This window comes from Lolium perenne, chromosome 4, assembly GCF_019359855.2.
Source record: "Lolium perenne isolate Kyuss_39 chromosome 4, Kyuss_2.0, whole genome shotgun sequence".
NCBI lineage: Eukaryota > Viridiplantae > Streptophyta > Magnoliopsida > Poales > Poaceae > Lolium > Lolium perenne.
The window spans coordinates 247,395,216-247,410,055 of NC_067247.2; the positions used below are offsets into that span (position 1 = coordinate 247,395,216).

At 43.7% G+C, this 14,840-nt stretch overlaps 1 protein-coding gene across 1 annotated transcript; it reads right to left on the reverse strand.

Moving 5' to 3' along the window:
* Positions 1–7,677: 7,677 nt before the first annotated feature.
* On the reverse strand, positions 7,678–11,646 carry LOC127332356 (phospho-2-dehydro-3-deoxyheptonate aldolase 2, chloroplastic). Its single transcript, XM_051358630.2, has 5 exons — positions 11,027–11,646; positions 10,662–10,939; positions 9,851–10,127; positions 9,515–9,760; positions 7,678–8,219 (listed from the first exon to the last, which is right to left on the reverse strand). Exons 1-5 carry the CDS (start codon positions 11,543–11,545, stop codon positions 7,941–7,943), a joined length of 1,599 nt encoding a protein of 532 aa, XP_051214590.1. The 5' UTR covers positions 11,546–11,646; the 3' UTR covers positions 7,678–7,940.
* Between the last annotated feature and the right edge of the window lie 3,194 nt (positions 11,647–14,840).

The window sequence follows — 14,840 nt, forward strand, 5'->3', positions numbered from 1 at the left end:
AAGTTGGTTTAGTAAGATCAATACCCAATCTTTACCTGTGTCTATGATTTTTTTCATCATCAGGAAGCACCCAAGTATCACTTACTATCTTCCTTAGAGTCTTTGCCTTGGTATATCCTACCAATTCAATCTTGGACGTAACTAACTGGCGCCACCATGCGGTGGTAGTTCAAAACCTGGAAAAGCCCGCGACCACGAATGAGTGGTTGCACGTGCATAGACTGAGTTGGCTCGACGTCAACTAATGTGTTTCTCCCGGTGAAAATAAAAAATCATACAGTGGTAGATCATAAAAGAAGCAGCTGCTGCACATGCCTCCATGGGTCCGCTGCATTGCATGCTTGTGGCTCCTAGCAGCCTAATGCCTCTATGGTCACAAAGAAGTCACTAGCCCCTACCAGCACGTCTCAATCATATTCCTATGTTGTCATAAAAAAATAGTTGCCAAATTCTTTTTTTCGCATTGTTTAAATCATTTCTTTTGATACAGTTTTAAAATAGCTTAGTTTTTATTAAACAATAATGGTAAAGTTGTCCAACACAGCTACCAAGCACTTCGAAAATGCTTTCCATGTATTATGATATGGCTGTTGGGTTTTCGACGGTGGTGTTTCTGAAATCAATTGATAGGTTATCCCATGCAACCACTAAGTTGTTTAAGCATACTTATCAGTTTTTTCGAGCACAGCTACCAAGTTATTTTTGATACTATTAATAGGTTCTTGAAACGAACTATCAGGTTCTCAGATCCGGTTACAGAAATTGTTTTGATAAAGTTGCCAAGTTTTTTGAGAAGTAACTACGAGGTTCTCTGACACAACTACAAAGCTGTTTTGATACAATTGTCGGGTTTTAAAAAATCCGGTAGCTACCGGATTCTCCATTGTATCAAGGAAATAGTCTTAACTCAATAACCAAGTTTCACAAAAATAAGATATCATATTAGTTAGCAATATCTGTTTTTGGAACAACCATCCAATTGCTTAGCAACAAATGATAGATTATTTACAAACAATTACTAGTTTTTCCACATCAAACAATTGTTGGATTCATGATTTTCATAGTGTCTAATGTCTATTTGGTAGAAGTGAAATTTAACTCATCAAAGATTTTACTTTAGGGACTATACATGACCAGTGAGAGGGAGTCATTTCCGTCGCCAAACAGTGGTAAACGGCATACCTCATATAGAAAATTTTACATGCATACAATAGTGTCAGAGGGAGTCAATTTTAATTACTGTAGCAAAAATTTGGCATGCAATATACTAGTACTAGTAGTATAATAACATACTTTTTAGTGGAGGACCGCCATCTCCTGTGTTGCATGCGCCGAGCGATGGAACCAAGTGAGGAAGTTTTCAGATTTTCGCGCGAGGAACGAGAAGAACACGGGTGCGACGCTTATAATTATATTTCTCCTTAATCTTAATTGCAGAGTATTTTCCATAACTATGTTTTAATTTTATAAAATCAACGCTTGGTGCGTATCAATTAGGATAATTCACAATATCAATATTTTACTAAATTCTCGCCGACCAAGAGGACACATGCTTTGTTTGTGTATTTACAATATTTCTAACTGGGGTTTTATTCGATATAGAAGAGACGAGTAATGTATGCCTACGTACATCGTCAAAAAAATGTACGGCCCTGATTTTTGGGGGTGTGGAAGTGTGGAACACGAGCCACAAAATCCTTAATATATTAGAGATTGCCGCATAAATTTTAAGTTTCTAAAACCCTTCATGCTAGTTGGTGGGAGGCACATTTTAGTTTCGCTCAAGCGCCAACGCCGATCTCCCCACACACGCCTTCCCGCCTCGCCGGCCACCCAATTGCCGCCATCGAGCACCCGCAGCCAAAACCCATCGGATTCTACATCGCGCCGCCCCCATCGCAGCCTCCTCAAACTTACGCGCCTCGCGCGCTCTGCCCAATCCTTTCGCTGCCGTGGCAAAGAGGAAGCGGCAGGGAAACCACCTCGTAAAACGAGTTGGGCCCCTTGCGTCCACCTCGTCTAGGTTCGAATCCGCCAACTGCTGTGCCGATCGATCTTGGGGGAACGGGTCGACAACGGCGGTGCGGTCTAGCAATCCGGCTCGCCGGAAATAGCTATCCAACGGGCCGAAAAAGGAGACCCATATTTTTTTTTCACACTAGGCATAATTACCTGCCTGTCACGTCGAAACAAAATATGGCGATCAAGTGCATGGCAATATACATTGTCGTCACATGTTTCGCTCTCTTTTCGATTTGGATCGTTTGGTGCTCTCCACTCAACTCATAACCTCTGCAGCCAAAAAGACAATTCTACACCCACAGGACCCTCTACCATACTTGAGTACTCATAAGCAAATATATGCAAAACTGCAAACTGAAAAGCTTCGTATTTTTCAATAAAAAACTTGTTCTTTCTCATCCCTTTTGAAGCTTAGTCTAGTGAGTGAACTAACGAGTTTACAAGGCATCGAAGTCATGCGACAGCGTCTTCTTGTCATTTGCCCTTTGGCCATTTCTCCTATCCTCTCCTAGGTATAGGAGTAAAATCTAGGGTCCGTAGGCGAGCATCTGCTGGCCCTATGTTTGCAGGTTGCAGCCCATCCCTCGCCCATTCCTCATATGACATGCCCTCCACCAGAGAAACAACATCTTGGCTCTCTGTGCTTTGTCAAGTTGTTTTAGTAAGATCAACACCCAATGTTTACCTGTGTCTATGATTTTTTTCATCATCAGGAAGCACCCAAGTATCACTTACTATCTTCCTTAGAGCCTTTGTCTTGGTATATCCTACCAATTCACTCTTGGACGTAACTAACTGGCGCCATCATGCGGTGGTAGTTCAAAACCTGGAAAAGCCAGCAACCACGAATGAGTGGTTGCACGTGCATTGACTGAGTTGGCTCGACGTCAACTAATGTGTTTCTCCCGGTGAAAATAAAAAACCATAAAGTGGTAGATCATAAAAGAAGCAGCTGCTGCACATGCCTCCATGGGTCCGCTGCATTGCATGCTTGTGGCTCCTAGCAGCCTAATGCATCTATGGTCACAAAGAAGTCACTAGCCCCTACCAGCACGTCTCAATCATATCCCTATGTTGTCATAAAAAAATAGTTGCCAAATTCTTTTTTTCGCATTGTTTAAATCATTTCTTTTGATACAGTTTTAAAATAGCTTAGTTTTTATTAAACAATAATGGTAAAGTTGTCCAGCTACCAAGCACTTCGAAAATGCTTTCCATGTATTATGATATGGCTGTTGGGTTTTCGACGGTGGTATTTCTGAAATCAATTGATAGTTTATCCCATGCAACCACTAAGTTGTTTAAGCATACTTACCAGTTTTTTCGAGCACAGCTACCAAGTTATTTTTGATACTATTAATAGGTTCTTGAAACGAACTATCAGGTTCTCAGATCCGGTTACAGAAATTGTTTTGATAAAGTTGCCAAGTTTTTTGAGAAGTAACTACGAGGTTCTCTGACACAATTATAAAGCTGTTTTGATACAATTGTCGGGTTTTTAAAAATCCGGTAGCTACCAGATTCTCCATTGTATCAAGGAAATAGTCTTAATACAATTACCAAGTTTCACAAAAATAAGATATCATATTAGTTAGCAATATCTGCCAGTTTTTTGGAACAACCATCCAATTGCTTAGCAACAAATGCTAGATTATTTACAAACAATTACTAGTTTTTCCACATCAAACAATTGTTGGATTCATGATTTTCATAGTGTCTAATGTCTATTTGGTAGAAGTGAAATTTAACTCATCAAAGATTTTACTTTAGGGACTATACATGACCAGTGAGAGGGAGTCATTTCCGTCGCCAAACAGTGGTAAACGGCATACCTCATATATAAAATTTTACATGCATACAATAGCGTCAGAGGGTGTCAATTTGAATTACTGTAGCAAAAATTTGGCATGCAATATATTAGTACTAGTAGTATAATAACATACTTTTCTGTGGAGGACCGCCATCTCCTGTGTTGCATGCGCCGAGCGATGGAACCAAGTGAGGAAGTTTTCAGATTTTCGCACGAGGAATGAGAAGAACACGGGTGCGACGCTTATAATTATATTTCTCCTTAATCTTAATTGCAGAGTATTTTCCATAACTATGTTTTAATTTTATAAAATCAACACTTGGTGCGCATCAATTAGGATAATTCACAATATCAATATTTTACTAAATTCTCGCCGACCAAGAGGACACATGCTTTGTTTGTGTATTTACAATATTTCTAACTGGGGTTTTATTCGATATAGAAGAGAAGAGTAATGTATGCCTACGGACGTGCATCGTAAAAAAAAATGTACGGCCCTGATTTTTGGGGGTGCGGAACACGAGCCACAAAATCCTTAATATATTAGAGATTGCCGCATAAATTTTAAGTTTCTAAAACCCTTCATGCTAGTTGGTGGGAGGCACATTTTAGTTTCGCTCAAGCGCCAACGCCGATCTCCCCACACACGCCTTCCCGCCTCGTCGGCCACCCAATTGCCGCCATCGAGCACCCGCAGCCAAAACCCATCGGATTCTACATCGCGCCGCCCCCATCGTAGCCTCCTCAAGCTTACGCGCCTCGCGCGCTCTGCCCAATCCTTTCGCTACCGTGGCGAAGAGGAAGCGGCAGGGAAACCACCTCGTACAACGAGTTGGGCCCCTTGCGTCCACCTCGTCTAGGTTCGAATCCGCCAACTGCTGTGCCAATCTTGGGGGAACGGGTCGACAACGGCGGTGCGGTCTAGCAATCCGGCTCGCCGGAAATAGCTGTCCAACGGGCCGAAAAAGGCGAACCCATATTTTTTTCACACTAGGCATAATTACCTGCCTGTCACGCCGAAACAAAATATGGCGATCAAGTGCGTGGCAATATACGTTGTCGTCACCTGTTTCGCTCTCTTTTCGATCTGGATCGTTTGGTGCTCTCCACTCAACTCACAACCTCTGCAGCCAAAAAGACAATTCTACACCCACAGAACCCTCTACCATACTGGAGTACTCATAAGCAAATGTATGCAAAGCTGCAAACTGAAAAGCTGCGTATTTTTCAATAAAAAAACTTGTTCTTTCTCATCCCTTTTGAAGCTTAGTCTGGTGAGTGAACTGACGAGTTTACAAGGCATCGAAGTCATGCGACAACGTCTTCTTGTCATTTGCCCTTTGGCCATTTCTCCTGTCCTCTCCTAGGTATAGGAGTAAAATCTAGGGTCTGTAGGCGAGCATCTGCTGGCCCTATGTTTGCAGGTTGCAGCCCATCCCTCGCCCATCCCTCATATGACATGCCCTCCACCAGAGAAACAACATCTTGGCTCTCTGTGCTTTGTCAAGTTGGTTTAGTAAGATCAATGCCCAATCTTTACCTGTGTCTATGATTTTTTGCATCATCAGGAAGCACCCAAGCATCACTTACTATCTTCCTTAGAGCCTTTTCCTTGGTATATCCTACCAATTGGACATAACTAACTGGCGCCACCATGCGGTGGTAGTTCAAAACCTGGAAAAGCCCGCAACCACGAATGAGTGGTTGCACGTGCATAGACTGAGTTGGCTCGACGTCAACTAATGTGTTTCTCCCGGTGAAAATAAAAAACCATACAGTGGTAGATCATAAAAGAAGCAGTTGCTGCACATGCCTCCATGGGTCCGTCCGCTGCATTGCATGCTTGTGGCTCCTAGCAGCCTAATGTCTCTATGGTCACAAAGAAGTCACTAGCCCCTACCAGCACGTCTCAATCATATCCCTATGTTGTCATAAAAATATAGTTGCCAAATTCTTTTTTTCGCATTGTTTAAATCATTTCTTTTGATACAGTTTTAAAATAGCTTAGTTTGTATTAAACAATAATGGTAAAGTTGTCCAACACAGCTACCAAGCACTTCGAAAATGCTTTCCGTGTCTTATGATATGGCTGCTGGGTTTTCGACGGTGGTGTTTCTGAAATCAATTGATAGGTTATCCCATGCAACCACTAAGTTGTTTAAGCATACTTACCAGTTTTTTCGAGCACAACTACCAAGTTATTTTTGATACTATTAATAGGTTCATGAAACGAACTATCAGGTTCTCAGATCCGGTTACAGAAATTGTTTTGATAAAGTTGCCAAGTTTTTTGAGAAGTAACTACGAAGTTTTCTGACACAACTACAAAGCTGTTTTGATACAATTGTCGGGTTTTTAAAAATCCGGTAGCTACCTGATTCTCCATTGTATCAAGGAAATAGTCTTAATACAATTACCAAGTTTCACAAAAATAAGATATCATATTAGTTAGCAATATCTGCCAGATTTTTGGAACAACCATCCAATTGCTTAGCAACAAATGCTAGATTATTTACAAACAATTACTAGTTTTTCCACATCAAACAATTGTTGGATTCATGATTTTTATAGTGTCTAATGTCTATTTGGTAGAAGTGAAATTTAACTCATCAAAGATTTTACTTTAGGGACTATACATGACCAGTGAGAGGGAGTCATTTCCGTCGCCAAACAGTGGTAAACGGCATACCTCATATAGAAAATTTTGCATGCATACAATAGCGTCAGAGGGAGTCAATTTGAATTACTGTAGCAAAAATTTGGCATGCAATATACTAGTACTAGTAGTATAATAACATACTTTTCAGTGGAGGACCGCCATCTCCTGTGTTGCGATGGAACCAAGTGAGAAAGTTTTCAGATTTTCGCGCGAGGAATGAGAAGAACAAGGGTGCGACGCTTATAATTATATTTCTCCTTAATCTTAATTGCAGAGTATTTTCCATAACTATGTTTTAATTTTATAAAATCAACACTTGGTGCTCATCAATTAGGATAATTCACAATATCAATATTTTACTAAATTCTCGCCGACCAAGAGGACACATGCTTTGTTTGTGTATTTACAATATTTCTAACTGGGGTTTTATTCGATATCAAAGATAAGAAAATGGTGTGAAGGTTCAATCCAGGCCAGCCAGCCTAACCGCGGTGTTAGGTAGTAGAACACTGAGCGATACCATTTTTTCATGAGAAAACTCAAAAGCATGTTAGTTTTGTTTAGGTACTTTGTCCTTGGCAGCAACTTTGAAACCTAGTTCCCTCCTATCTGCAACAGCGCTACATGTGGAAAACAGAGTCGTACATATATACATGTTTTGAGTCACTGGAACTTAGCATGACCTCATACATATCGGTAATCCTAGACATATGAAAGAATTGTGTTACCGAATGATTATGGACCAACGCGGGTTGCCTTGGTTGGTTGGAATTTGATCCCATGCTGACAAATCGGGGCTGACTTAGGATTTCCACCGCTGCTTTGTGAGTGCGTTAGATCTTTGTCTTCGTAAGCAAGATTGTTTTGTCACACCATAAATATCACCAAGGAGTAGATGTCTGTTTCTCCAGAGAGAAACTTTTGAACTCTGCAGAATAATGTTTACTGATATATCTGAAACAACATGTGATATTCAACTAGCCACTGATGCAGCATTATCTGCAACAAGCAGCAAGATGAAGCTGGAGACCTTGCGAGTCCAATGCAAATATATAATGCTCGCTCGTTTGTTTCTGCAGCAATGATCTGCTCAACGAAACCAAAACAATATAGCCGCAATTGCAGCAGCAACTCATCACAGGGTGAAAGACAGGTTTGAACAAAAAGAGGAGCAATTGCCAAGTACTTGAAGCCCCGAAGCCTTCTGTCTTGTATTATTATTCTCTTATATATAGAAGACATAAATAGAAACGGTTTTAAAACCTTACATAAAAGTGCACGGCACAGTATAGACCAACATAAACATTAGAGATCCCTCCCCCCTCCCCTCACACAGAAAGCTCACGAGTAGTATACAGTTTTTATCAAGATCACCCACCAACAAAAGGAATACGCATCAAACGCTGCTGCAACTATCTACCTCGCCTGTTCCATTCCTGGCTAGGCGTTTCAGAAACCAGATGGCAATGGCAAGACGCTGTTAAGCTTCGATGACCGGGTCCTCCTCTTCCTCAGCCTCTCAGCAATGATGAAGGCAAGCTCCAGAGACTGGGAGGCGTTCAGCCTCGGGTCGCAGTGTGTGTGGTAGCGGTCGGCCAGGTCGTCAAAGGTCACAGTTCGCGATCCACCGATGCACTCTGTCACGTTCTGCCCAGTCATCTCGAGGTGGACACCTCCTGCGTGGCTCCCTTCTTGCTCATGAACATCGAAGAATGCCCTGACCTCAGCCTATTAGAGAAAAGTTCTTGATTAGTTTGGGGCCATGACTGCAAAGACTTCAGTGAAGAATACAGTATCAATGAAACAAACATGAACACCTTATCCTAGCGAATGATCTCAAATGCACACTTCAATCAAATGAAAAAAGAAAAGTCTAATGTTTTCTGTACCTATTTCTTAAATCTGCAGTTAAAAAATGACTGGAGTTATTATTTCTAAAATCTACTAATCTATCTAATACGGTGACCAAATATCCCCCTTTCACTTCCCAAGATGCAGAACTCTTCTTGCAACTTAAGATTAGTATTGCTAGCAACTTCGAACAGTAGCTGATAATTAACAGCAAGATGGCATGGTGCTGCTTTGGTCAGTACATAATTACATCTAATCCTTAGTACAAGAAGAGACCAGCACTTCAGTACCAGTCAGTTAAAGTAAATGTTATATTAAGAGACAGCATGTGCTGCAAACGGTGCGACCGTCACACGATTTGCAACTGGAGTGCATGCCTAGGGCACACAAACAAAACATTCTTAAACGATCAGATGGTTCAATCTCCAATACTTCGAGCAATGAATTTAGCAGCAAATCAATTAAGTAGATCTACTCCCATCATACTAGTTAGACCCACTTCCATTGTATCGCTGGACCCACTTCACTAAAATCATTTAACTGACACTGTGTGACCATCCATGATGGTGACTATATCTCTGGACCAGTCCAACAACCACCATCCCATGAAACATATGGCGGATGTCCTCATCATACCTAACAGGCTAACACACATCTATGATAAATGTTTTTTGGGGTCTAGACACGTTCATAGCATACAAAATTGATATTACACTGACCAGTCACCAACTATTACTCAAGGCTATTGACCAATTAGTTAATGACTAAAATTGCAATATTCTTTTTTTGACTAAAATTGCAATAGAAGTTCCTCATTATGATTTATGCAATCAAGAAACTCTTCTTGCATAATTAATGAAAAGGCAAGCATCTTTTAATCGTTTTATTTCCGAATCTAGTTGGTACTACGTACATTATACATCATACAGTTGTCTACTTTGAAGCTTCATCAGCTAATTAGCTTATTTGGTTATTCACCAGAAAATGGGCCCCAGTATTACCTCTGTTTTCATCTATGACAGCAATGAGCATATGGCTTAACATCTATTTCTGCTTTTATCACATTTTTAAGGTTGATGGGGGGTAGCATATATGATGTGCAGATTGCCCACAAAGGCTGCATCATTCTAGTAAAACAACAAGATGGATGAAGTAGGAAAAATAGCACATACCAGAATAGAGTCAAAGGGGCGTGTCTTTAGACCACAAGGAGCCTTGATGGTGTTCCCGTGCATGGGATCAGTGATCCAGGTGACAATTTGACCAGAATTGCGGACAGCACGGATAAGATGAGGTAATTTGACCCTCATGTTCTCTGCCCCCATTCTTGTAATGATGGTAATTCTCCCAGCTTTGTTTGTTGGGTTCAATATCTCAATCAGCTTCACCAAGTCGCTGGGGTTCATTTTGTCACTCACCTAAAATCCACATTTTACAATTGGATGTTTAGCTCAGCATACACATGTGTATTTTTATGTTTTCAACATGAAGTTAGTCTGAAAAGATACCTTGATGCCAAGAGGGTTAGCAACACCCCTGAGGAATTCAACATGAGCACCGTCAAGCTGGCGAGTGCGTTCACCGACCCAGAGCATGTGGGCAGAACAGTCGTAGAAAAGACCAGAGGTTGAGTCCTGACGGGTTAGAGCTTGCTCGTAGGGTAGGAGCAGGCACTCATGAGAGGTCCAGAATTCAGTACTTGACATAACCGGGTGGTCCAATGTTAGCCCAGCTGCAGACATGAAGCCAAGGGCTTCATCAACCCTGTGTGCCAATTCGCGGTACCTAACGAAGCATCCCCAAAATAATTAGACAGTAGAATACTTCTTGATTGGCCAAGAGGACAACAATTTATATAATTTCCATCAAAATAATCAGAAAACATTTAATGATTACAAACTCTAAACATTCGTGCTGTTATTGAATAGCAATATTAGATCATGTTGTTACACCTAAACCAATATATGTTGGGGTGGAAGAGTTATTCAGTGGAGTACAAAGACATCAGATAATTGTATGACTTCTGCAGGAAACTGATACTGGATGACTTCAGAAAAGGTTCACATGGCCCATCCTATAATGTCTGAGTTCCCAAGAAACAGAAGTACTGAAAGGTAATGATAAGAGGATGTGCATAGGTGTGCACTCCCATCAAATAGGTTGCTCTGTAGCATTCAATGATAAAGAGCAATTCAATGATCAGCATTTTCAACTAAATGTTTTTTTTGCAGCAGACATAATAACTAAACGATTAGCATAATCACCAAAATATGCACAAAAAATTAAAACACACAAAAAGTGCACAGAAGATGTTTTCACCTGTCACCCTGCTCGCTGTTTTCAGTGAAATCGAGGTTCCACTGGGTGACCCGCTGCATGGCAGCATAGCCTCCCATAGCGAAAGCGCGGAGGAGGTTGAGCGTGGCAGCCGACTGGGTGTATGCCCTGATCATCCTCTGGGGGTCGGGGATGCGGCTCTTCTCGTTGAATGCGTCTCCGTTGATGTTGTCCCCTCTGTAGCTGGGCAGCTTCACTCCGTCCTTGACCTCGAAGTTATCCGACCTCGGCTTCGCGAACTGGCCGGCCATTCTCCCAACCTATTATTATCATTACCGAATCAACAAATCAGATCCCCAGATTACAAGGGAGGTTTGCGCGGAGGGATTTGAGGCGAGCGCGCGTACCTTGATGACGGGCATCTGGCCGCCGAAGGTGAGGACGGCGGACATCTGGAGGAGGACGCGGAAGGTGTCGCGGATGTTGTTCCCGTTGAACTCCTTGAAGCTCTCGGCGCAGTCGCCGCCCTGGAGGAGGAAGGCCCGGCCCATGGCGGCGTCCGCCAGGCGCTCCTCCAGGTTCCGCGCCTCCCCGGCGAAGACGATCGGCGGGAAGGCCTCGATCGTCTTGAGGGCTGATTCCAGCTCGGCCGCGTTCGGGTACTCCGGCAGCTGCAGCGCCTTCTTCGCCCTCCAGCTGTCGATGGCCCACTTGGTCGGGGCCGGGGCCGGGGCCGCGGACTTCTCCGGCGCGACCGTGGCCGACGAGGTCTTGGCGGCGGTGGCGGCGGTGGCCTTGGACGGCTCGGCGGCGTGGACGGCGCGGATTGTGCGGCGCTTGAGCGGGAGGAAGGACGGGGCGCGGCGGGGCTGCGTGACGGCTCCGCCGGATAGGGCGGCGGCGGCGTGGTTGGTGGCGAGCGCCATTGCGGACGGAATGGGGGCGGCGGCGATCGGGAGTTGAGGAATCTGGGGTTTTGGGAAGGAATGCAGTAGTGGAGGGGAGGGCGGGTCTCTCCTGAAGAGATTGGGAAATGGGGGAGCGCTATTTATAGCTGGCCGGAGCCGGTCAGGGCCGCGGTTGGTGAGTGCGAGGAGGAGGGAGGCGGTGGTAGTTGGATGAAGCGACCCGGGAAGGGAAGGGAGGAGGGAAAGAGCCAGCACGCATATTCTAGGATTTTCTCCTTGCTACCTCGTGGGTAAACTTGTTACTCCCTCCGTCTATAAAAAGATGTCTCAATTTAAGACAAATTTAAATATATCTAGGAACTAAAATGAGTCTAGATACATTCAAATTTTGACAGAGTTGAGACATCTATTTATAGACAGAGGGAGTACATTTTTTCTTTTGTCCCATTTCTACCAAAAGATTCAAGGGGTTTGGTTAGAAGGTATAGCTTATTTGAATCCTATGATATCTGATTATTTTTCTGGCCTGTTCTCAACAGAAGTGTATGACACCGACCCGGAATTACTGAATAAGGTCAATCCCGGGGTAACTACTGAGATGAATGAGGCTCTACAACGGCCTTTCTCGCCAGAGGATGTTAAAAAAGCTTTATTCTCTATTGGTGATATGAAAGCGTCGGGCTCTGATGGCTTGCATGCTATTTTCTTTTAAAAATGTTGACACACTATTGGTGATGTCTTGACTCAGAAAGTCTTGGATGCAATCAATAACAAGATGACCCCGGAAGAATGGAATGATACGATCATAGTTCTGATTCCTAAAGTGGATACTCCTGAAACTATGACACATTATAGGCCTATCATTCTTTGCAACGTCTTGATAAGGGGTTGCCCGATCTTCTCAGTAAGCAACGGTGGTGATGATGATCACGGGGTGATGGCAGCGGAGGAACACGACGATGTAGTGGATGATAACTTGCATGACGCAACGAGATCTCTCGATTGGTCCCTGTCGCCAATGCAACAGCTCTCAACCCTGCAAGATATTCGCAACTCCACACACTTGCGCACGTAGCCGCCGACCACGAAGCGGTAAGTTGCAACCGTCTAATCCCCAATGGAACAGCAGATCACACAAGACTTTATCAGGATCTACACAATATCAAGCAATATGATGTAGGGAATTCAATAGTTTTGCAGAGCAAACAACTAAGAACTAGGGTTTATCTTAAACGTGTTCTAAAGCAGCTAGGGGCGTCCTGCGCACTTATATAGGCGTCCAGGACGACTTCTGGTCGAAAAAGATACAAGAATAACCGACCCAGAATAGATCTGGTCGAGACAGACTCGGACTAGGCCGGTCTGGAGCCCGGTTGACCGGGTCTGGGACCGGGCTGGCCGGTCTAGACCGGGCCAGGGACCGGGCGAAAACCGGAAGTGTTGCAGATGCTCTTCCGGTTGGCCCCAGTACGACGCCCGGTTGGCGCCGGGGTGGATCCGGCGTGCCGCCCGGTTGAACCGGGCCAGGGACCGGGCGCGCCGGTCTGGCGGCCGGTCTGACCGAGCGCTAGGCCGGCCTGGACATCAACTTCTCCTCTCGCGCATGCCTCCCGCTCCTCCCTCGCGCGTCCATGAGATTTCTTCATGTCCAGCTCCATGTCCAGCTTCACGTCCATCTTGACGTCCGTCTTCACGTCCAGCTGCTCCTCTACTCCTCGTGTGATGCTCTTATCCTCTTGATACCTGATGATACATAAGTAACAGGACTTAGGCAGTATAAAGTTCTCATCAATCAAAGTAGTTGTTTAAGTAGCTTCGCACGAGCCCTTGTAATTGGTCCAATCCGTACTTCATTGGACTTGAGCTTCACAGCAGGTTCATCTTCATTTGTCAATGACAGAGGTAGTGGTGTAGTAGGGATGTCCTCATCACGTCTTGTATAAGGTAATCTCAAAGATGATTGCTTTTCGCCTAAAATTCTTTCTTGGTGATATTATTTCATCGGCCCAGAGTGCCTTTGTTCCTGGTAGACTAATTACAGATAATATCCTGGTGGCCTATGAAAGTATCCATTACATAAAAAATAAGAAGGAAGGGGAAAATGGATATTGTGCAGTCAAGCTCGATATGCATAAAGCGTATGATAGGGTGGAGTGGGGGTTGATGTCTACGCACACTCCTTTTCCTGTAGACAGTGTTGGGCCTCCAAGAGCAGAGGTTTGTAGAACAGCAGCAAGTTTTCCCTTAAGTGGATCACCCAAGGTTTATCGAACTCAGGGAGGAAGAGGTCAAAGATATCCCTCTCATGCAACCCTGCAACCACAAAGCAAGAAGTCTCTTGTGTCCCCAACACACCCAATACACTTGTCAGATGTATATGTGCACTAGTTCGGCGAAGAGATAGTGAAATACAGGTGGTATGAATATATATGAGCAGTAGTAACGGCACCAGAAAATAGCTTGATGCTACAACTAGCATGTGGTTGATGGTGGGAATATTGCAGGCAGTAGAGATGCAGTAAAACAGTAAACAAGCGGTGATTGCAGTATTTGGAAACAAGGCCTAGGGATCATACTTTCGCTAGTGGACACTCTCAACATTGATCACATAACAGAATAGATAAATGCTATACTCTACACTCTCTTGTTGGATGATGAACACCACTAATTGTGTAGGGCTACAAGAACCCTCAGTGTCGGAGTTAACAAGCTCCACAATATTCGATATTCATATTTAAATAACCTTAGAGTGCATGATAGATCAACACAACTATACCAAGTACTAACATAGCATGCACACTGTCACCTTCATACTATGAAAGGAGGAATAGATCACATTAATACCATCATAGTAATAGTTAACTTCATAATCTACAAGAGATCATAATCATAAACTACGCCAAGTACTACATGATGCACACACTGTCACCATTACATCATGAAGGAGGAATAGAGTACTTTAATAACATCACTAGAGTAGCACATAGATTAATAGTGATACAAAACTCATATGAATCTTAATCATGTAAGGCAGCTCATGAGATCATTGTATTGAAGTACATAGGAGAGAGATTAACCACATAGCTACCGGTACAGCCCTTAGCCTTGATGGAGAACTACTCCTTCCTCATCATGGAGACAGCGATGGCGGTGAAGATGGCGGTGGAGACGACTCCGGGGGCAATTCCCCGTCCCGGCGGCGTGCCGGAACAGAGAGTTCTGTCCCCCAGATCTTGGCTTCGCGATGGCGGCGGCTCTGGAAGGTTTCTCATACCGTGGCTTTTCTGTATCGAAGATTTAGGTCAGGGACCTT